The sequence below is a fragment of the Poecilia formosa genome, unplaced genomic scaffold (genome assembly GCF_000485575.1).
Source record: "Poecilia formosa unplaced genomic scaffold, Poecilia_formosa-5.1.2 Scaffold117, whole genome shotgun sequence".
Taxonomy (NCBI): Eukaryota; Metazoa; Chordata; class Actinopteri; order Cyprinodontiformes; family Poeciliidae; genus Poecilia; species Poecilia formosa.
The window spans coordinates 437,266-461,594 of NW_006800056.1; the positions used below are offsets into that span (position 1 = coordinate 437,266).

General features: G+C 41.1%; 1 protein-coding gene across 3 annotated transcripts in view; it reads right to left on the reverse strand.

Moving 5' to 3' along the window:
- sorcs3a (sortilin related VPS10 domain containing receptor 3a) overlaps nt 1-24,329 on the reverse strand; it is a 211,311-nt gene that overhangs the window by 44,481 nt on the left and 142,501 nt on the right. For all 3 annotated transcript variants that reach the window (XM_007560600.2, XM_016675606.1, XM_016675607.1), the window contains exons 5-9: nt 13,080-13,153; nt 9,947-10,011; nt 9,314-9,432; nt 4,940-5,029; nt 4,385-4,564 (exon numbers count right to left, since the gene is read on the reverse strand). In XM_007560600.2, coding sequence (XP_007560662.1) covers nt 4,385-4,564; nt 4,940-5,029; nt 9,314-9,432; nt 9,947-10,011; nt 13,080-13,153 — 528 coding nt within the window. The remainder of the gene's footprint in view (nt 1-4,384; nt 4,565-4,939; nt 5,030-9,313; nt 9,433-9,946; nt 10,012-13,079; nt 13,154-24,329) is intronic.

The following is a 24,329-nucleotide window of genomic DNA, read 5'->3' on the forward strand; positions in this document are numbered from 1 at the left end:
GGAAAATCACCTCTGCAGACTGTCATAGAGCAACAGTCTTCAGTCAGAGGGATCTTCAGATCAGATGTAACACTGACTGCTTCTGGAGATCCTTCCTGCTCACAGCATTGCCATCCATACCAACCGTGTAAAGACACTTGGAAACTAAAGGTTAGACATTTAATTTCCCTTTGGGATAGATACTATACTTTTGAACTGAACTGAATTTCAAACTAACACAAAAGCGCTGTAGATAAGTGGTAAAAGCCAAATCACTTCCAGCGTTCTTTCCCAATAACAGTTATCTACAGTTTTCATAATGCGATCAGCAGCAGTTGATATTCAGAGGGACAGAGCCTGTCTGGGTTTCTCCTTTTGCTTTAAAACGGCCTGACAGCCTCCTCATTTATCTTCCTGTTGTTGCTGCATTGGAGAGCAGCTTCTCACTGAATTCAATAAATGCGTTCACTGTATCGTCTGCAGATCACAACGCTGCCACTGATCTTATGAGAATGCATTTCATTAGAGGCACAGAGTCGTTGGTGAACAGCAGGGGATCACCGATTATCTAAAGTGAGACAACTAAGTTATATATTTTATGACTCATTTAAAGTTTTAATGCCTTCATGAGTTTAACTTCGCAGACAGGAGGAGCTGAACAGGGCCAGGATCAGCATGTCATTATTTACACAGACAACATGTTACCCGTGTCTTCGATTGATCACCTGGGGCTGGTAATGGCAAAGTCAAAAGCAGAGAGTGAAAAGATAAATGACTGCTGATGCACCGAATCCCTGACAACCAGGAGCCTCCTGCTAAAGCAGGAAGTTTAATGAGTTCGCATAGAAAAATGACAGCAGTTCTCCAACAAACGGCCTGTCATTACACAAACTGCTCCTATGAAGTCTGACTAACAATAAAATCATTCCACTAATTGAGGAGGTAATTGTGCAGTTTTCAGCGTGGGGTTAGAAAACTTTAACGTTTTCTTCTGTGGGAGAAAATCAGCGAGTGTCTTTGTGAGGAAGCACAAGATGGAGCTCTCTTACCAACGACACGAGTCCTGGCTGCATGAAAACGTTCTGCCTTGTTTAACTGATCCATTCATCACAGGCAGCATCTCTGTTTAGGATAAGATCAGAACTGGAGACGCAGCAAGGCTGCAAATACAGTGAAGCCCATTTCTGTCTCATCCTGCAGTCCAAACAACTTACCATCTGGGTTGACAAAGTAAAAGCACTTATGGGCCACAAAAAACAAGCTTTATTGTGTAACGATTCAGTTTTATCTGCATGAAAATGAACACACTATTTAAATGAAATGAGTAAACTACTCTAATCTTAACAAAAATTCACTGGATGCTGATAGTTTGATTTTCTGTGAAATGGAAAAGAAAGCAAAACCGTGTTTATGGACTTATGGAAACTTTGTGTTGTACATTTTCTACATCACGACATGCAAACAACTTAATGTCCAGGCAGCAGAGACAATATTCCACAGTACTTTGTCTTGAATGACACTATCAGTTGTTGAAAGAACTGCTAACCCACCTCCTTTGCTTTTGCAATTCCTCTTTAAATTTGTGTGGCTGTACGGTTAGAAACCCGGGAAGGGAAATGTTTGAGTAAACAATACGATCCTTGAAAATCAGGATGGATGGAAGAGATAGACTGAACTTCCTCTTCCTCTCTTTGGGAGTCAGGGTCATAGTTCAGGAGTCATTTGAGCTTTTGAGATGCTAATCAGGTGCTCACAATTATAAAAATAAAATCTTGTTGCCGTGGTTACACATCATAACTGTCCAAAAGCAAAAGAGAAAAATAAAGAGCAAAAATCCTTCCAGCTGTGCAGCATCCAGAATCAGAGAATAATTGTCCAAACATGCAACAGCTCAAAAAAAGGAATAAAAAGTCTAGAAAATAAAAAGCAGAGCTGCTGCACCATGCTGCTGCCTGAGCAGAACAATTTACAAGATGTTTAGTAGACTTTTATATCATTTGTTATAAAAATCAACTAATTGTGCTGGCCTGCCACATTTTCAGCTACATGGACTGCAGATGGCCGACAGGCAGCATTTTGTTTTACTGCACAGTTCAATTTCCTCAGTCCTTCAAACAAACTTCTCCTCTTGACGACAAATTTCTGCACATTTTTATGCTCCGTCTGGTTTACCTCATTACTTTTTTTCTGTTTGTTATTTTTATCATACAAAAGAAGCACTTTGTGTTGCCCTCACTGTGAACGAAGGGAGCTCCATAAATGTAGTCTTGACTGACTGATATGTGAAGTGTAGCTAATGGGCCACAGTTTTTCTTCAGAGGTTGTGGGGGTACGAGGCGATCGATGGGATTCTGTTCATTTCATCCACTGGAAATAAAAGCCAGGACGGCAGCTGGCCTCCTAAAGAGGTCCGGCAGTCTGGGAGAAATTGTGACACAAAGACAGAAAATGACTTTCAGAAGAATGGCTGGTTTTCCAACAGGCTCTGCACACACACGTTATTAGAGCTGACGGTGGGAAAATGGGCTGAAAGATGTTCCAGCAGGTTTATTCCAAACCCACCAGGTGTCAGCGTATAACGTACGGTACAATTCATCCAAAGCTGTTGGGCTCGGTGGGCGGGGCCTTCCCCCGGCCACTTTTATTCCTCTTTCATGCTTCTTCCAACTGATTTATTTATTCTACCGGCTTGTATAACAGCACAGGTGCTTCCAGACGGTTCTCAGCTATTTGCATGCATCTACTTAAAGCTGCATTGAGCGCCGTCTCCCACCGCAGAAGTGAAACGGTGTCGCATGGAAAGGGGAGCTGCACTCACAATCAGCGCACATATCCACAGCCTGGGCAGGAGAAGTAATGGCATTGTTAATTACCGCCCCGCTGCCACTGCAGCTGCCCAATATCTCACTTCCTTCCTCCATTCCCTCCATCACACCTGCCAGTGTTGGAGTGATAAACTGGGTTCACAGAGGAGCGCAAAGGGATGGAAGTGAACTCTCCTGCTATGAATGCAAACACATACAGTATGAAGGCAGCGAGCTAACAAGGTCCAGTCTGCAGCTTCACAGCACTGAGCCACATTCTCTATGCTGTGTGTGTCTGCTGTCAGGAAGATGGACGAGTGCAGCCCGTTATGCAAACCTGTCCACATTCAACAAGTCAACTAAAACAAACTCTAAGGTAAATCTGTGGATGTCACACTTCATCCTGGCTTCCAGAGCTCTGTCTGCACCTTCATTACAAATAATCACAAAACATTCAGTAATTCTGTTTGGGGCCGCCATGTTCTTGTTTTCTGCTCATAGTTTGTAACCCATTTTGCTAAAGAAAAACTTTACACACATAGAAAATGTTGTTTTTAATGAAAATACCATTACTTTTGTATCCTGGACCTTTTAATCCCAAACATTAACCAAATACCTGAAAAGCTAAAGTTATAGCAGGTCAAAGAGAAAACTGTCTTTTACTCTATGAAGACAAACTGATCGGTCGTAACATTTTACAAACTTACAGTGAATAACAGGTGTTATTTTTATTTTTAGCTTTAACTGAGGTCCCATATTGTGTCCTTAAAGTTGATGAATTCAAGCAGAAAAATGTGCGGGGTGCAGATTGGAGTCGGTGTTCTCAATCTGCCGTTCGGTTTGTTTCAAAAGGAAGGAACGGCAGAGAGCTAGTTACTGAACCTCTGCTGAAGGCACTGCATCACGTGTGTTGGCTGACAAGCTGCAGACCAGTCAGCGAGTCCATGACGGTTATGATGTTACACCTGATCAGTTAACTCTGAATGGCTCCATGTAGCAAAAAAGGAAAACCATCAAAAATAATCTAAGTAGCTGAGAACATTTCTCCAGTTTTCCACAGTTTGGTCTGCAGGTCAGGTTAGGACTGATTTGGTTGCCAGACCACCAGGTAACCACTGTTTCCTGGTGATTTGGGTTTTCTGTGGTACATTTAAACTCACCTGACAACAACTTTTATTCCAACAACTGAACAAAACAAAATTTGAACATTTGCAAAAATATGTTGTGAAGTTGTTTTGACAGAGGATTCCAATAGGAAATTATGGGATTACAAGATTATCTCCATTTATGCATTAAAGGATTCGTCCTGTGGCCCAGTGGGGATATTAACTTGTTGCTTTTAATAAAAAATACAATGAACAAAAACTCACTGAAAAAGGAGCATCTCAACTGCTGCTTTTTACAGTTTTGGAGAGTATTGAATTCAACAATGGGATTTGATTTACATGACAATCTTTAAGCACAGTTCTCTCTGCCAATCTCACCCAATCAAAAATTTAATGCACAGATCAACAATTAAAGACCCTCTTTTAGCTTGATGTCACATTCAGAGAGACCAAAACCCCATAAACTTCATTCATGAATAATTCAAACACTGGTACCTCATACAGGTCCAGCATCTGGTTCCCAGCGATGCCCCTGGTTGTCTTGACATTTTCCATGGCCAAGGTGAAGAAGATCCCTCTGGTGTCAGACAGGTAGAGATTGTAGGTGTCGTTCTGGTTCCACTCCTGCACTGCTGCAAAGACCTGCTTCCCGTCAGTACTGACGATGTGTAAATCCTTTCAGGAAGCAGCAGGAGAGATTAAGAGAAGTTATGACTGGAGGCACAGACATGACAGATTAGTCCATCTTGACCCTGTGGGATTGGTCATGAGATCAGCGCTGTGGTATGAATGTAAATGTCTGTGGACGTACTGGACAGTAACTCCTACAGTGAGAGTCACAAGGACTTCTGGAAGGACAGAAAACTGATTTTAATAAAAAAAGAAAAAAAACTGAAACATGCATTTTACATCAGTCCTAACCTTCAGAGTGTAAACATTCAATCTTGAGGTTTACAGACAAACTTAATTAACTGCATGATTGCTTTGTTCTGACATTTGAAATGAAAAACTTCCAATGAGTCTCCAACACGTGAATATGCTGCAGCGTACCTTAGGCAGGGAGTATTTTGGCAGTTTGATTTGTATGAAAGCTTCTCTCTTGTAGGAGACGTAATAAGTCGCTCGTCCAGAGGTGGGAACCTTTGAGACAATGAAGACAACAAATTATCTTTCATTCTAGTATAGAATTTACAGTAAAATTGAATTTTGTTGTAAAAACCTTTTTCTTGGGTTCTAATTCTTGGTGTAGATCTTGGTTTACCGCTATAAAAACACCATGAACAGGCATCACCTGAGCCAGATCTCCATGGGCTTCCAGCTTATTGTGTCAGAGGAGTTTGAGTTGTCAGGTTATCAGCGGCTTTAAATCATTGGTCACACCAATGCAGCTTATAGAAGCTAATGATGAGAAACATCTATGGAAACAGTCGCCTGAACGTGTCACTGGGGTCCCTGTTAGGAGCCAGACCTGGAGGAGGGGCCTGCTGGTGAGAGCTTGGTGCCAGGCGGGTTTTTACTCGGGAACCAGAACAAGAAACGCAGTCCGTGGGCAGGGAGGTGGGGTTCTGGAGCACCTCAGCTGTCTGATCCTCATCTACAGATGACTTTTACACTTATTAAAATGACTTAATGTTATCCTGGTTTTTGTTTTGCTTACGTTGCCTGTAATGTAATCATTTTTATCATCTGAATGCAGCCAGTTATAAACTTTGGTTCTGCTTCAGGTTTTGTCCTTTTGCAGGAATAATCTGATTCTTTTAAAAAATCTTCTTGCAAGTCTATAAAATGAATATCTATACTTGTAAAAAAGGTTTAACTGTAGTGCTGGTCATTTCCTCATTTTCAATCAGTCAGAGTGATGGGTTTCAGTCTGCAGCTGTTTGTCTTTCTGAGCAGTTTGTCAAGGTGGGGATCCAGAGAGGATTCATCAGTATCACCTGACGTCAGGTCAGAAATAAACTCCTCCCCAGGTGTCAGTGAACTTGGAGGTTTCAAAGTGGACTTTGGTAAATATCTCACAGGACAATCAATAGTCTCATTATTCTTTGTCAGGAGAAATCTTTAAGTTGCCTAACCAAGCCTCATCTGCAGTTTGAGGGAGGGGAAAGTCATCCTTCATGTTGCAGACCTTTTTCAAACATACAAGCTGTTAGGAGTCTGTCTGGGGAGGTTTGTGTTGGAGAACTGTCATTAGCCTTGGGGCAACAAAGGACGACCATTTGTACACATTGAGATACAACGTGCAAAATGATTGGCCAGTTTCACAACCCAATTTTCCTCCTGATCGATAACGACATAAAATTCATTAGAGGAAAAACCTTCAATTTCACAGCTTGCAGAAGAGAAACGATGTGAGCATCAATGTTGCACAACGGGGCTGATTTTGTTACTGATCTTGTAAGTGCTCTGTGTGGCTCAGAGGAGAGAAAACAAGCTTTGAGAGGCAATTCAGCAGCCGAGCTGTGAGCACTGCAGAACATTCCCACATGCAATCGAGTGAGGGAGTCGCAGATCGATGGCCAGATAACCAGCAGCAGTTTGAACTTTAAGAGGAATTGGTATGATTGATTTTCTCCCACCCTGCCAATCCCTTGTAGGACCTTTTGTCTGTGATGCATGCATGTTAAAACGTGGAGGCAATTGGACTGAGAGTTCATCAGATGCCTGAGAGTTGGCATGAAAGACTCAGGCCAGGTCAGACATGACTGAAGGATCTTTAAGGAACAGCTTAATTTCTTTCTCTAAAGTGCTGGGGGGCAGAAGGCTGGGGGTTGAGGGTGAAGGGGCAAAGGTCCAGGTAACCGAACTGTATCCTTGAATTTCTACACGACATTGTATGTTTTTTTCCAGGTTAATGGTTTAGGGCTTCTGTGTTGTGAAGTTAAATTACAGAATTGTTGGTTATTACAGTGAACTGAGCATTCATGGAGATTAGGGAACACAGCCTTCAGTGAATACGAGACCCCCACTAAAAACAGTCATAGGTGTGTATTTTAACAGATACACACCAAATACAGCAATATATAGCACATGCTAACATCTACATTTTTCACTTTTTCTCCTCCTTTTTCTGACTGGTACTGGTTTGCAGTACCAGTCAGTCCAACATCATGCTAAGTTATTAATGAAATAACTTTGCATTGCACCAAATTATTTCAGCTTGCAAACCTGCTTCTCCTTTCCAATAATTTAGACAAGCTCTATAGAAAAAAGGGGATCCACTGCATTGTTAAAATATTTACTTGGTATTAAAGATTGCACCTTGTTTGCAGTTGCAGAGTGCATGAAGCGACAGAGAAAATGAAAAGATGAAGGTTAAACAAGAAGACAATGAGCCGAAGCACAAGAGGAAATTTTATCTCCACTTTGTTTGTTCTGGCCGAGTCGCAGCGACATGATGCAGTTTAACATAGGGCAACGTGTTCCCACTTAGCTTCTTTGTTGGCTGTCATGGTTTTGGAATAAACTTTTAGATTTTATTCTGAAGGGCTCCTTTAAATTGTTGAGCAGCTGCTCTTTTTATGGCCCCTCCATGGATCTGCAGGGTTTCCAGTGTGCAGCCTGGAGTCCAATGTGTGTAAAGGAGCAAAAAAAAAGGAAATTGGAGACATAAAATAAAAAGACAATTTTAAAGTCTTGCATTAAAAAGTAACTGTTATATTGTTACAGCGTTTCTTTATTAATTTCCTCGCTTAAGTTTAGACCTGAACCAGCAAATCAGCAGACTAATTTGTCCAGCCTCGTTAGAACTTCAGACTACAGAGGAAGAACCACCGTGTCTTTAAATGAGAGAACAGCAGCTTCTGAGTCGATGAGTTCTTTATTGATTTTAAACAGCCGGTTGTGCCAGGAAGAAGTGAGAGAGGACAAAGAGTTGGAGGTAAGTGGGTTATTTCCTTTTCACCACACAGTATGAGTGATATTTTATGTACAGTAGATGGAGGGAGGCTTGTATTTATGGTACTTAAACCTTTAATAATGGTAATGAGGCATTCATTTAACTGAAGAGTTGGAGAACAGATACTCTAAAAGTTGCAGGATCGTAGCTCTCAGAGCTCAACTTGGACACAGCTGTTTTAGATCAAAACATATTCAAGTTTTATGGCCCAGTCAAAGTCTATCCATTCCATCCATCGTCTTCTGTTTATCCATCATCAAGACAGGGAGGAAACAAGTCCAGGAGGAACCACAGACATTCCTGTCCCGACCAACTCTGGGGAATCCCAAAGCATTCCCAGGCCAGACAGGATGTGAGCGTCTCCCAGGCTCTCCCCTCAGTGGGACCGCATCAGCATCAAGGGGAGGCGCCATGGAGGCATCCTCTGGATGGCAGAGCTCCTCACCCCTAGAAGTCTCTGGAGAAAGCTCATTTCATCCACTCCTACCATGAATCATGACCAACAGAACCAGATCGATGTCATGACCAAAGGTCAGGACTGGATGTAGACAGAACATTAAATCAAGAACTTTGCTGTTTGGCTCAGCTCTTTCTTCACCACAACAGAGCACAGCAGTGCTGGCATAGCTGCGGGCAAAGCTCCAATCCACCTGCTTCATTCTCCCATCACGTCTGAACTATAAACCATGATCCAAGACTTCTGGCTTCAAACCAAGCAGTGAGCGCTGGAGGTCACCGCTGGAGGAAACCAACAGAACCACATCATCTGCAAAAAAACTAAGATGAAACAATATTCCAACCAGATGTCCTCCTCTCCATCACCTTCAGATCCGGTCCAGAAACAGGTTTGGTTTGTAGAGGCCTGGTAGAGTCCAACGCACACTGGGAACAGGCTCAACCTGTTGACACACCTGTGGATTTTAAATGACTAGGATTGGATTCTCCTTAAAACACTCCATAGTCCCACATCACATCCAACGAATGCCTAATGTAGGCCAGAGAAGCAAACACCTGTGACTTTGTTGAACATCACCAGGGTAAAGACCCGGTCCACTGTTCCATGGTCAGAACGAAGGTTCGCTGCTGCTCCTGGACCCAAGAACTACCAGCTAGAGCCTCCTGTCCAGCTACCCAACGTAAGCTTTGCCAGTCCAGACCTAAGAGTCTGAGGTAAGACCTGGAAATGTATGTCCATAGATGATCCCTCTTCAATTTGACTGAGCATGAGCTCTTTAGAAAAGAAGAAAGGGTAAAAATTTCAGTCTCAATATGTACAAATCTGGTGGAGACGCATCGTAAAAGATTCACTGCTATAATAGTAAAAGAAAAAGAGTAAAGGGAGTTTGAGATAAATCAATGGCACCCTCTACTTTGTGTTGTCTATCACACAAAGTTCCAATAACGTAATAATGACGTTTCTGGTTGTAACGTGAAATAGGTAAAAGTTCAAAGAGTGAGCATATGTGAAGGGGAACTAAGCTTGGCTACATTGAGTTGTATGATGGGGAGACAGATTGGAGGCCTACCTGTATGAAAATGTAGTCATCTTGAACCACCAGAGAGCTGATGTCGATGTATCCCGGGAATGGATAATTCCGGTTGGCTTCGGAGCAGATCTGAGCTCTGCATGTGACATACTGCACATCTGTCAGCCACACACACAGGAAGAGCCGTTAAAGTTGTTATTCCTCTCATGCATATTAACAAACAGAGTCACAGCAACGCATCACCTGTTCAAGATAAGCTGAAAGCATCTCCATACTCCACCGTTCTCAATCAGATCAAAAACAGTTTTTGTGTTTTACTGTTTGTTCTCCTCCCATCCACGCAGCCTGACATTTCCTCGGTTAATTTGCTTCTCTTTGCAGCACCTAGTTATTCTCGTTGCACAGATATGACAAACAAGCATCCTGTCAATCAGACAGAAAGCTTGAATCTCTGAGTTTGGTGTAAAAACTTTAGCACTTATTGTATTTCAATGGCGCTGCCATTCAGAGTTAAGGAGCTGAAATTCACCGAGTAAAATGGAAAGAAGGAGAAGCAAGATTCATTAAGGCTGACGTCTAGGGCTTAATTCTGGACCCAAACTTCTTTCCTGGTTGATTATTTCCTGAACAAACTGTATTGTGTTTTCTCACAAAGACCTGAAAGTCACTTACTTCCATCTGGAGTGTGAGCCTCCATGTGGACCAGGTCTGGTTCTTTGTCCAGTCCAGAAACAGACCTGGCAGGGAAAACAGGGACAAATGCATGAATGCCTAATTACAAGAATTAATACATTGGAAATGAAAATTATAAAGAAAGATTAGTTTAGAGTTGTTGCCAAAGAATGAATGGAGAGCAAACAAGCAGCAGAAACTGGCAGAGGCCTGAATTCCTTTAGCAGAGCAGAATTAATTTAAGCCCTAAAAACGAATTCCTGTTCATTTGAATTACAGATTTTCTATGAAAAAATAAACATTTTATGCTAACTAATTTCTTTATGCCTTGATTTATTGTTGCTTGATTTAGTAGTGTGGGATTTGTGGTTATGCATATTCACTCTAGAAGACAAAACTTCCAGTCAACAGAACAAGATGTCAGCAGAGAGATTCATTTAGGAGGAGAGAAGTACAAAAACCTACGAGAAGGGTTCGTTTCTGCAGATCAACACTTTGTTTACAGGAAATGACTTAAGAATGTTTTCATTCAATTTGTCTGCTGGGTTTAAGTATCACTTGTTTTTGGGTCACAGTCATCCAGAGAATGGGATAATTAATCGTTTTTAAGTAATTTTGGTTATATGGTTGGAATTGTTGTTCTTTGCTAAGAATTCACTCATCTGACCCAAACTGTCACCTCAAATCAAGGAAAATTAGTTTGGATGTTGAAGAAAGACTCAAGAACCACTAAAGGTAAAACTACCATGAAGAGGAAGCTGCTGGACTCCAGCCTCACTGAAGCAGCAGGGGAACGCTGCTGATGGTAGCGTCATGCTGTGGGCCTGTTGGATTGTTCAAACTGGGGGGATGATGGACAGGGAGGACTGCCTCTTTAACTTGACCTGAAATCAACAGCTTGAAGCTTTGAGGCAGTTTGGTGGAGGAGACTGGCTCCAAACTCACATCCAAAGTGTTTGAATTGGAGCCTAAACTTAAAGTTCTTTATTGACGATTGAAAGGACTAATCATACACGGGTTTTGAGTTTTCACTTTCTGCATCTGGTGGATTAGACTGAATGGCAGCTTCTGGTCTCCAACTGTGGCAATATTTAAAATCCCTCTGAGGTCGATGGAGCAGCTGAGCAGATCCAGCCAACTGGAGTCCAGCCTGGCTGAGCTTCAGACCCATCCACTGCTCCAGTGTCCTTGAAATGGTTTTGGCAGCAAAGGGTAAAGCCAGTGATGTATTTTCCACACATTTAGGATCTCTGCAGTGACATGGATGTAGCTCCAGATTTATGAGCAGTAGAGAGTACAACCCAAGGCAATCCCAGGCTCAGCCAGTCACCTCAGAGAGGGAGGGGTGGAGGAGTGATGAGCTGGGCGACATTCAGTCCAACATTTGTGATGAGTGTGCACTTTCAGACAGAGTTGGTGCACCACAGGGGGAGTGAGAGGGAGGCTGAGTGGATATGAAGCGACAGGAGCATCCCTGATTTGTTATTAGTCATAGGTCCTGCTTCCAAATCTGTATGTCTGCATCATAAGAAAATTACTCCTCCTGCTTCCACTGGTTTAGCTTAAAAGAAACTCTAGACATTTATTAACCTATTAAGAGGAATATAAATACTACTGGAAGCTGAATCTACAGGGTCACTAGGATGTATTTTCATCCCTTCACTTTTTTCCACATTTTGTTACATTATTTATTTTAAAATGAACATCAGTGCAGGTTTTTATTCCAAAGTGTCAGCAAGGTCAGATTTAAAATGTCCTTCATGTAGCTTTTCTGCATGAAGGACATTATAGTAAACGGTAGCATGTTGCTATAAAGGTTCTTATCCCTGAGATCAGAGTCTTCTGATCCCGGCCTTAAGGGTCGGCGTTCTGTAACCTGTAGATGTCTCCCTGGTCCAACACCTGAATCAAACGGCTGTATCACCTCCTCAGCATGCAGACAGCTTCTCCAGAGTCCTGTTAATCACCTCTTTATGTGACTCAGGTGTGTTGACACGTGGCTTATTTAACATTATTTTTATGAAATAGCTTTACTCTATATAAGGTCTCTTAGTTGATGGTGCAAAACCAAGCAGTGAAGTGGAAGGAATTTACTCTAATCTTCAGAAATCTTCAGAAACGCAAAGCAACAACACTGAAGCTTAGAGAGGTTCTTAGAGAAAACCTCCTCAGCTCCGGACATCAGATGAGGGTGAAGAATAGCCTTCAAACACAATGTACCCCACATATTTCTTTAGCGTATGTCGAAAATATTTATAAGAAAACAGAGTTTGTGAACTAAAATATCTAGACACAATGCTACTTGACGCACTATTGGCTGAAACCAATCCAAGACTGTCATTAATCTTCCTTGTCGCTGATTGACACAGAGAAAGGAAGACAGTAGATGCTAGTTTCTGCAGTACTGTCTCCTCTGTGTGTATTAATGCACATTAAGGCCTGTTTGCCGTTTGAACGATCAAATGGGAAGTTAGACACATTTATAAAGGAGGTCTCAAGCATTTGTGGATTTGATCTATTCATAATAGATAAAATAACAGAGCTTAGGTACAACCTGTGTTGTACCTAAGCTCTGTGGGTCCACTGAAGGTCGGTGACCTGAAGCAAACTAAGACCTAGACGTGGCGTTTTCTACACTGCCCATCCATCCTGCCTGACCCTGACAGGATCTGGAGCAAAAAATGGAAGAAAATGCTTTAAAACTTCTGTGCCAAAAAGACGCGCTGTGATTGGTGCCAAAGAGGCTTTAAGAAAAATATTAAGGTACATATTTTAATTTTTTTGTTAATAAAAGCTGATGCACATCTTTCCAAAAAGCTATTTTGCCTGGTTATTATGGAGTGCTGTGCCTTGATCTTTGAGACAGAAGAATACTCAAACACACAATAAATCTATGAAGTAACAGAATGTGGACAAAGTGAATGGGGGTGAACACTTTCCTGTACCACTTACGGAGATATAAGAATATAAAGCTCTGGCTCATTGCGTCAAACTACAGAAATGTGCAGGATTTCTCCACCATCACTGCCAGTCAGAGGCCTTGTTCTGAGTCAAAAGCACTTGCTGCATTCCTGAGCAAACAACTTTAGAGACGAGGAATGCAGCAGCCGAGACATGAGAAGAGATGACTCACCAGTAGAATCTGTTCGGGGTGACGTGTTCGTGGATGAGCATCCATTTCCTTCCAAAGTCGACTGAGCTGTACAACTGCAGGAAAATCAGAGACACAGGGATGTTAGTTGGGTCAACATATACATCTACATCTGTCAGGTCTTTTAATCAGGCCAGCTGATGTAAAACAGCCACAAGTGAGCCAGAGATGTGGCTGGTTAATTCCAGGCTGGAGGATAGTCTGGGGCTATAAAGCATCCTCCAAGGAGATGACAACAGAATCGCTTTCAGCGTTAACAACTGGCCAATCAAGCTAACAGATTATGACAAATATATGCATCCCTGTTCCCTGCGGTACAAACAACAGGCTCATTTTTTTCAGCTTACATAGCAAAGAATCTTATTTGATAGGCACGTCAAATACTGGCTACGAAACCACTTTATTCTGTTCCAGTGCAGAGGACAACGGATGCAAAAAATGATGTATGGCTCACCAGATGTGCAGGTGTAGCCTGTGGCCCAATTTCGATGTACTAATTACATTTACAGGCGCCCGGGCAACCAATTAAAGACCTCTTTGTGTTTCCTAGCACTATACTGATCGATGATGACGGAGCACCTCACATATTTCTCACCGCCTCTGTGCATCCATCTAGCCGGTTCTTGTGAAGTACAGCCAATGTTCCAATTTGATAGATTTTAATCACAGCATAAATAAAAATGTAAAGATCGTTCAATGGAAAGCATCGTTTCTATGCTAGACCTTTATTTATACAGGCCGTCTCAGTGAGATCCAAGATCTCATGTAGAAGAGAGGCTTGTTATGAAAAACAACAAACATTTGACATGAACAAGCTCACAAGTTTGAAGAAAAAATCAGAGCACGTTTCAAAAGATTTCTCTTTTTGTCTTATAAGAAATTCCAGTTGTCCCGAAGGAATCAAAGTGGATCATTTCAGATCCTGCTGTAGAGTGTAAGTCAGAAACTTAGCTTGGTAAGAAAAGAAAAAACATTGTTTTACGCTTTGCTTCATGGATGGCTGTCAATGTTATTCAATATTTGGAAGCGTGGCCAACATGCTTGTAACTTTCCATTTGCATACTTAGCAGCATGTAAACGAGGGTGATTGACTGCACAGACGTTCCTCCTGGCTCCGTTTGTTTTTGACCAGGAGCTTTGCAGTTTTGCAGAATGCAATAGAAGCTGAGGGAGGAGGTGGAAGAGCTTCATTTTCTCACACATTATCTCTCTGATGCTGTACTGTCACTACACGTTAACTGTAATAAATATGGAGCAAACATATTTTTTGTAAACGTTTCTTACTGCACCATGAGAGACAGCAACCAGCATATGGAGACAGGAGTCAGGTGTGTTCATTTAAACAGTAATTTAACAGAGGAAAAGTCATTAAAACAAGATGCTTCTCAGCACTTTAACATCATGTTTCTGAACAAAGTGCAGTTTTATCTTCAGCGTCTTCAACAGTTTCAATGTGATTTAAATAAATGAAGGTTTGCTGCTGATTTCTACACCAAGTTATAAATATATATATATCTCAGCATCCCATCTTCACCTGCATGTGTACTTCTCATTTAAATGTTGCACCACTGCAGTTTCCTCTTCTGAGTGCTGAAGGTTTTTGAGGACATTCACATTTAGTTGAATCAGACTCCTTGCAATTCACACATCCACTCTGCAAAAAGAGAAAAGTTATTTCCCAGAAAAAAACTGGGAAATAATCTGAGCCTGAAGCAGAAAGGATGAAATGTAACATGGAACAGTCCTTTAAATCAGGAGGACAGATGAGCTGAGGACAGATATCAACCCGGCTGGTTTCAGCTGATTTCAGAGACCAGATTCGTTAGAATTCATTCTGAACGATCGATGCAGCGTTTAGCCTCTGATTAGCCCAGATTCAGTAAGTATTGTCTGTTTAAGTGATTTATTTTTGATGGGAATCAACAGCCAGGCTCTTTTATGAAGCTGTCAAACAATAGTAAGATATTGAAAATAAATGTTGATTTATGATTAATGCAAATTAAAATGTTGAAAGACATTTAATGAAAAATAAGATAAAATTATGTAGAGTTACATTCATGTTCATTGTAAAGCATGTAGACAGGTCTCTGCTGTGAGTGAGCTTTAAGGTCTAAACCTGCAAAAATAAAGGTCAAATTTAAAAAATAAAACAATATTAAAAAATCTTTTGATGTTTTGATTTTAGCCAAAAGCAGAAAGTTATGTTCACTTTTCCAGTTTAGCTGTGAATGTTCTGCAGACTCTGTTTGCTGCTGCCATTCTTGGCCAGGATTTTTAATCTCACTGATATTTTCCTGGTGAAATTAAGGTTAATAAAATAAATGTGCATTTCATGATGACAAATGCTTATGTTTTTATCAACACAACAGTTAAAAGCAATGTGCTTTAATCATTCAAAGCTCGAGTCCTTTGTTTTCATGCTGTCGGCTCTAGAACCAATAATTTCTCTACATATCGGTACATATAACTTGAGCTCTAACAAACAGCAGAGGGGATCTGAGTGCAGGTCACTGAGTGAGTGTTGGTGAAGCTGGCCAACAGGCAGCGTCCCTCATCCCTTCGGACAGTGACATATGACTGCAGCGGGCAGCTCCCAGCTCTCCTCCCTCCATTCATCAGGTCAATGACATCTTAAATTTTAAAGCTTCTGGGCCGTCACAGAGTACGCTTCATAGTTTCTCCTTTCGATAAATCAAATGCATGGCCAGCTGCCACCGGAGTCGGGAACAAAAACGCTCACTGAGGAATCACAGGAAGTGAGTTCTGTTTGTCAAGGATTCACCAGGAAGACGGAGGAGCAGGTCCAGCTGGTGAACAGGTCAAAGAAAAGATTTCCAGAATCACACTGAACCATTTTCAGACAAACCTAATATCAAAATTCATCTTTAAATGGTTATTAAAATGTATTACAGAATTCCAAACTGGTGCAAATGTGAACTGGAGAAAAAACCTCAAGTGGATTTTGGTTTTCATTACATCTTGACTGACAGCTTGTTAAATGACCTCCAGGTATTTTAACAATTCATTCTCACTATTCAACGTTTTCACCCCTCAGTAGAAAACTTCAGGTTTATAGATGTTTTCCTGTTTCATCCTGGATGTCAGGTCTTTGTGCTTTCTGTACCTGTTAGCAATATCGGCATAAAAATGGGAAAAACGCAGGAAATTCTCGGTTTTTGTTTAAAGAATAAGAGACAAACAGAATATTACTGAGGAAAAAACATTACTGAAATAATTCCACATGATGTTGGTTTGGAGCTGCAGTCAGTACTGAGGCAGCGTCTCCTCATGCCATCGAAGTAACAGATATTATATAGTTGAGTTTAGAGTCAAACTATCTCTTATTTACTAAAAAATGTCTTGAGTCCGTCTTTCATAGGTGTGATGATACCTATGATGTAAATTATTATGAATATTGTTTTCAATCAAAGTCAAATACAAGATTATTATTAACAGCAATTATTCCAGCATTCATTTTAAATAATCATGTCATTTAAGATAATTTAAGGTCATCATTTAAGATATATGGACGATGACATGTTGACAAGTGATAAAAATAAATACTCCATCTCTATTAGTTAAAATGTCAGAATGGGTGAGCAAAACGGTAAATTATTATCCAAATGGTTATGATTCATTTTTTTCTTTTAGCTTATTAACATCAAAAATCAGCAGCAGAAGCTTCATCTGATCTGGAATCAGTTTCTCTGATATAATAGGAATTTAAAAGAGAAGCTTAAAGGTGGAACAAAACTGTCTGCAACGGATGGATTTTATTTTCAGATTTCATTTTTTACTGGTTGTTCTATATGTTGTCATGTCTGAAGATAAGCAAGATGCCAATCAACATCAAATGTCTTATTCTGAAAAACTGGAACCAGTTTAACCAAATACCAGTTCAATCCAAATATATGATGTAATGTAACTGACTGCAGAAGCCAACAGACGGCACTGAGCATGCTCAGAGCAGCAGATGAGGAAAGGAGAACTTCTTTTAAACTAAAAGAGACGTCCAGCAGAACCAGACTAAGGCAGAGCGGCCATCTGCTACACCCAGCTGGTGGGCCGCCTTTTTCAAACACTCGGCTCCAGATGAAAACCTCCATGTTTTATACAGGCTAACGCTGCAGTTCAACAGCTGGAGTGCAGCAGGCTCTGAAGCGGGCTTCTGGAGTGTTCCTGCTTTGGAGAAAATATGAATCCAGCCACTTTTCTGACAAATGTTTAACAGCTTGAGGCAGACTGGCTTGGCGGAAGCAGAGAATCCAAAGGAAAAAAGGGAATTACTTCTGCTAGAGTAATCAGAGGCGTGACAAAATGTTTTCATTCAGCAGCTGAACATTGTGGCTCTGGAGAACGTTCCTTAAAACCAGCAGATTACTGTAAATACAAATCGATTTTGTTCAACTGAGAAGAGGAATAAACACAGCATAGCTGAACATTAAGGAAGAAAAATATGCATCAGCCTGTAATTTGCATTTCTGCAACAAATACCTGAACAAGTTTACTGCTGCAGATTAAATGTAGAAATCTGCAGTTGGAAAAGTCTTTGCAGATCCAACAAGCTGCTGCGTCTGACTGACAGGAACCATGACCATCGATGCAAATGCAAAAGGATCTTCTGAATTTCCTTTGTAAACATGTCACTATATTATACAATGCATTTTATTCTTGTAGATAAAATTCCAATAAATACATTTATTTGTGGATCTAATTTGACAAAATGTGGATAAAGCTCAAGAGACATGCATAGTTTTGAAACACACTGTAATTAAAAAAAATTAAAACGGCAGGCTGTTCAGCTGCTAAATAAAATATTTTTGTGTCAAATCTGTGATTTTTCTTCTGCTTTATTTTGCGACAAAGTAAACATTGACTCTCATCTGACCATCTCCTGTAGTGATTCCAGTTTTCTGCCTCAGTTGGTCAAATAAAACAGTGAAACGCAGCGAAGAAAGTCTCAAAGTGTCAAAGTGTCACAGATATTTTGTAAACAGATGCTTTAAATACATGTTCAATATGCCACATGTAGAACCAGAGGTTTTAAAATAAAGACGACACGGCCTTAATGACATGTGAACAAGTGTTTTTTTCTACCAAATTATTCATGTCAATCGAGATACAGGAAAATGCACTTTAACATTGTTTACACTCAGAAGGCATCAGAGCAGAAACTAACATCCCAACCTCCAACATCACAGCAAAGTCTTCGAAGGCCACATCTTACAACAAATTAATTCCAGGCAGTGCTGATTTTTTTTTCATTTTTATTTTTTTTATCATGTTTAAACATCAAACCTTTGAGTTTCTGCGGCGGAGGAGCAGGAAAATAACCAGGCTTGTTTCACCGCTTTTAGATGAAGAGTTACGTGGGGATATTGGATTTCAACACACGGATGCAGTAAATGTTGCAGTGCGTGTGTGTGTGTGTGTGTGTGTGTGTGTGTGTGTGTGTGTGTGTGTGTGTGTTTGTGTGTCTGTGACTTGTGATTTACAGCAAATCAACACAGAGAAGTCAAGCATTCAAACCGGTGGAACCAAAATGAGAAGTGAATTGGTTCCAAACCTGGTTGATCACAGAGAACTTACATACACCAACAGATGAAGGTCAGGCATTTTAGATTTTCTATACTTAAACCTGTGCCAGGAATGCATAAGGCCCCTCATTTAAAGGCCGGAGTAAAGTGCACTTTGGCTGGGGATGAAATATGAATCAGAATGAAAGATAAATGATGGCTCTACAGCGGCTGTCAACCCTGGAAATCAATTAAAAAAATGGTGGTGCAGAGACGGTCCCCTGTGGACGAACTGACAGCAGTTCTCAGTTCCAGGAAAGCCTGCGCCGCATCCCAGAATGCAAAGCTGACACTACTGCTGCTTTTCTGCTGCTAACCTGCACCAATGACATGTTGGCTGCAATGCTGCTGCAGACTGTCACCAACAGACAGAATATGATCACACGTTTCCCTAAATCTCAGTATGAGCTGTGAAACATGGACTAACATGTCCTCAGAAGGAAAGATAGACAGTTTGGAAGCAGCCAATCAGCAACAGATGGACAGTCTTTAACCCAACACGCCCAGTCAGCTGCATCCAGCTGCTACAGATGTGTCATCTGGCTGAGAAATGAGATATCATGAGTCTGGCTGGAAGTTTATGGAAGTTAAAGTGGATAAAAATGGATTTTGCCCTCACTGCATTTTCAGATTCTCCACTTCAATAAATTTGTGTTGTTTCCCATAGCAACAGATACAGATGAATCACAGATGCAACACTGATGCAGGTAATGTTGGTAATATCTGCTGTATGTCTATTTTTACTTTGACAATTAAATAAATGCATGATTTGAAAATAATGCATAAATATGCCTATTAATGACATATAGCAGCATTAAATATAAGGCAAGAAGAGACCAACAGACTTGCTATTTGCTAAATGCCAAAAAAAAAAAAAAAACACAACTGAGAAAACTTTGAGATTTCTTTCACCTTCTTCAAATCCTAAAGTTTACATCCGTTTCTGAGTTTATGGGCACTTGTCATGAATGAAAGAGAGGGAAATGCCAATGGCAAAAGACTTCACTCTTTTTAATATTTCATTGTGAACTAAACACCCATCTGTCAGACCCATACTCACACCTCCACTCAGCAGAATTAACCTAACATGTACTTCCTTGACCTGAGGAAGGACGATGGCGTTTCCAGAGACAAACCCAAGGGGGCAGAATGCAATATTCACACGCAAAGACCTTAGATGACAGGATCTGCTCACTGTGAGCTAAATAAGGACATCATCTTTAAAACAGCAGAATTTGTTCTGAATTGCTGAGTTAAATTCCTCAAGATCAAAAGTGCTTCAAGCATTTGATTAGGACGGCTTCTGGACAGTTGAGTAGGACACCTCAGGGCGGACAGAGGACTCATCGTCTCCAATCAACCCCAGCGAGGCCTTGATGTGGACGTCCAGGTCTCAGCTGATGTGTTTCTGTAATTTCATCTTTACTCCATCAATACCATACTAAGTACTACAACTTCTTCTGTTTTTTCACACTGTTTCAGATTAAATATATTTGAAGATGAAACAATAATAACTTGAGTAAATTTTAAAAATTTTACATTTTTCATACAAAATCATAAGGTAAGTTGTAATATTTCTAAAAAGTAACAAATTGTGCCTTGATCTGAATACCTGCACATAGAAAGGAGAAATATTATCATGGAAATGGAAATGGTTGCATGGCCATTTCTAAGGCGTCGAGGATTCAAGCAAACCAAAGTTAGAACTTCACAGAGCCAAATGGAGAAAACATGGTCAATTTCCACAAGCGGCCAGATCAGCAAAATTACTCAGAGGAGCAGAGACCCGTCCAGGAGGTTAGAAAAAAACAGATCAACCTGAGGCACTGCGGGCCTCACTGCTTCAGGAGAGGTCAGAGTTCATGAGGCTGGGCAACAATATCAGAACTGGGAGCGGTCCAGCGCCAGAACCACTACTGACCCAAAAGAACACAAATGCCAGTCTCACATTTGCCACTGATCCAAAATGGTTTTGAAACTATTCCATGAACCAACGAGACAAAAGTGGATCTTTTTGAAAGACGTGTCCGTTTAGATCTGGTGTGAAACTAAGACCATGTTTCTGAATCAGGACACTGGAGCTGCAGTCAAACATGGTGATGGTAGAGGAACCGTCTGTGCTGCTGTTCTGATTCATAACCTGGACAAGATCATGTAAGCAACATATTTATTACTTCTGCTCTCAGCAGGAAGCCGGGAGAAGAACGTCTGGCCATCGGTTCAGATTAAGCCCACTAGGATTGTTCTGCAGTTAAAATGAGAACATTGACAGGCGAGCCATGTGACTCCCAGTCCTGCTAATGTTTAGCCGTTTCCACCACACCCCAAAAACATTACGAATGCTTCTATGCCTCTGCAACATTTATAAAACAAACTGTACATTAAACCAGATATTTGTGTCTTCCTTTTTCTCAGACTCTCAATACGACTCCCATCAACCTCCATTAAGCAGTGGTGATGCTGTCAATTAAATGTGAAAGACTTCATTTGTGTCTGTTGACCTTCACTCCCTCCATTGAGTTACCGTCGGCTGATTTGTCTGTAGTGATATTGCTCCAGTTACGATGCCAGCATTTATGCTCTCTGCACTCTGCTCTAGATGTGCCAGCTTCCCGTAAATCAAATCATTTGCATACCCATCTCCAGTCTGTTTGTGGACCAAATTACATCCAAGTTGGACCATTGCTTCTGGGTGCTTAAAATGGTGCTGTAATGTGTATTTCATTAAAGATGCATGTAGAATAATGAACAACGCAGCAGCTGGGGACAAAGAAAGCAGCAGAACCTGCTCTAATGAACGGTTAAATCTACTATATACCAAATAAACTATTTACAACTGAAACACAATGTCTAATTTATAATCTGTTAAATTATTTTAGAAACTCAAGAAGGCATTTTGTGTTACTTCTCTCGGGAAAATAAAACAACAGAAACAAGTGTGTTTCATTTTCATATTTGGGTCATACTTCTGTTCATTGTAACATTAAGATGTTTTCCACTGACAACCAGCAGAAAATAAAACACAGCCTTGTTTGGTTGCAGCACAGCTGCAGCAACACTCTGCGCCCCAAAAAGCTTCCTGCAGCAACATCAAAGCACCGCTGCTCTGTAAAAACAGAAAAGTTCTGAGAAAAGGATCAAGACTTTGGAATTATGGAAATAACTGTTGCATTATAGGACCCAGTGTCCCAAACAATTACTGTAAGTCACTTTTATAACTCTTAATTAAGTCTCTCATAAATTCTTGATGCATCTGTGTACAGCGCTGTAAATCAAACTGCTCCTCCAGGCACCGCCTGGGCACATCCTGCGTGGAGGGGGAGTGAGCGATGGTTTTATGTCCCGCGATTTATGGAGCCGGCAAAGAACACAAGCATAAGGGCCATCCTGCATGTGGATGGAGGGGAAACACAAACGACACTCAGACTCTGTCCTGCCTGAAAGGAGTGAAGACCAACAACTTCTGAGGTTTCTGAACTAAGAAGAGATCCAACCAATCAGGTCTCCTACATGGCATCAGTCTGTTTCCAGGCCAACGTGGATCTTTGTCTATTTCTAAAACTCAAACACAGAGCCTTGAAAAGTATTCACACCCCCAGAACTTTTACACACTTTGATCAGGATACACCAACAAACTTTGAGATTTTATGTGACAGACCAATACAAAAACATCTTATTTGTTCAAAAACCAAATATACATTGATATGCATTAATAATAATTGACTTGCCCCGTTTACCTTCTTGGGGCTACAACCAATCAGTACCAAGGAGAAGGAACGTTTCTTCCCAACTGGTTGCTTTGCAAATTGCAGCCAATAGCGTGTAAGGTAGGATTTCAGGTTCCCATGCTGAACTTTCTGTCCAATATTTCAGATATGCTCCATGAAAATTCCACTAATAGACACATTTTTCATAAAAACTGGAAAACCATGGGCTGGGGATCCAAAAGCATCTTCTTTCACAACTTTGTAAAACTATTAAACAGTTTCAAAGTTAATACATCAAATTATTTCATCCACCAAAAAAAATTACTTTTGCTCAACATTTCCTTGCTTCTCTTCTTTTGGTCCCTCTTCAATCCTAACGCTGTGAGATTTAATGTTTTATTAGAGTTGGAGGAACATGACTGCTTGTCTCATAACAGCACAAATCCTTCTGGAAAAGCTTGTTCTGCCAAAGTAAAGTAAAACATTTGTTTGCTCAGATCTGTGTTGATTCTCGCGTTTCACATCTGCTGCTCGTTGGTACCAACAGACCCAGTTGCTCTGCTGTGACTCTGCAGATTCTCAGAGGCCACAACAAGAGAGCTGCTGATTAATTTAGTGTTGACACTGTTCCTGAGCCATGTGATGGGTGGAAATCCAGAGCTGGTGTAATCTCAGAGTTCAGGCTCAGGTCAGATGAGATCAGGCCGGGTGTAAAGTAGCCTGGCGTGTGTGTCAGTCCCTTCTCCTTCTACTGACATGCAGCAGAGACTCTCCGCCTTGAGGAAGACGTTACTGATATGAAGCACACTTTCAGAAGATGAAACTGTAATTTTTAGTGTAAAACGACTGTATTTATCAGAGCTTCTGAACATCCTGTGTTGCCATCATACAACACTTGTGCTGACGTTTCCTCTTGTTGCCGTGGTGTCCTGAAAGCCGCCATTTGTTTTTCCCATGAAGCACTTCCAGCTGATCTATTATCTACTTCCAGCCTCCTTCTGCCCTCGTTGTCTGAACGGTGTTGTTGAGCTGGAGCCAAAGAGGCCGCTCAGCTGCAGCAGAGCATTTCTCATCCCAGTGACTCTCCAGATGGCAGGTATCTCCACCGTGCAGCTCGCTGCGTCCCGAGCTGCGGCGGGTCGGCCGCGCTCCACCGAGCCGAGCTGGACCCTCCCTGCCAGGACGCCTTTAATGGGCTTTAATGTGGAACACATGATGGGGCCATGCAGGCGGCGCTCTTCGGAGATAATGAAGTGCTTTGTTACCTAAACCTGCACAGCAACTCAGCACGATGTTTCCACATTCGTATCGAACAACCGTCTTATGGGAAGTCCTGTAGTTTATGCTCATGTAGAACATGGTTCTTTAAAACTTAGAGACTTTAAGACTTTGCAGCGCTACATTCTCTCCAGAAAAGAGAGCTGGAGTGTAAGACTGAGTGAAAGTCAAACAGGAACACGTTGTACCTGTAAGTCAGCCGGAGTCCTGAACATCCTGCTCATATTTATTCTCTGCTAACTTTAAGACAAGAGACGTATAATTACTGCAAACATTAACTGCTCTACATTAATTATGCACAATACGCATGCACAGTTTTTGTTAGAAGTGTTCTTTTTCTGCCCCTTCAATTATTTTGAACAGCAAGTTTAAATCAGTCGTTGGAAGTTGGATTTTTTTCATATAGTTTATAAAATATTGTGGTGAAAATGTAGTTTGGGAAGCTGAAATACCTCAGCTCAATGGTACGTGATACACTATTTCCTGGTGTTGGCAAATCAGCCAATCAAAGAGCATCCTTCATTTGTCTTGGTGATGATTGGCTGAACCACAAGAGCAAAGATTAGTGAGACTGTGGATGTTTCTGCTGTAGTGTTAAAGTTTCCACTGTGTGTATTAAGGTCCATGTTTGAGTTATTAAAATCAGCAGTGAGAAGCGTTTTAGAGGGGGT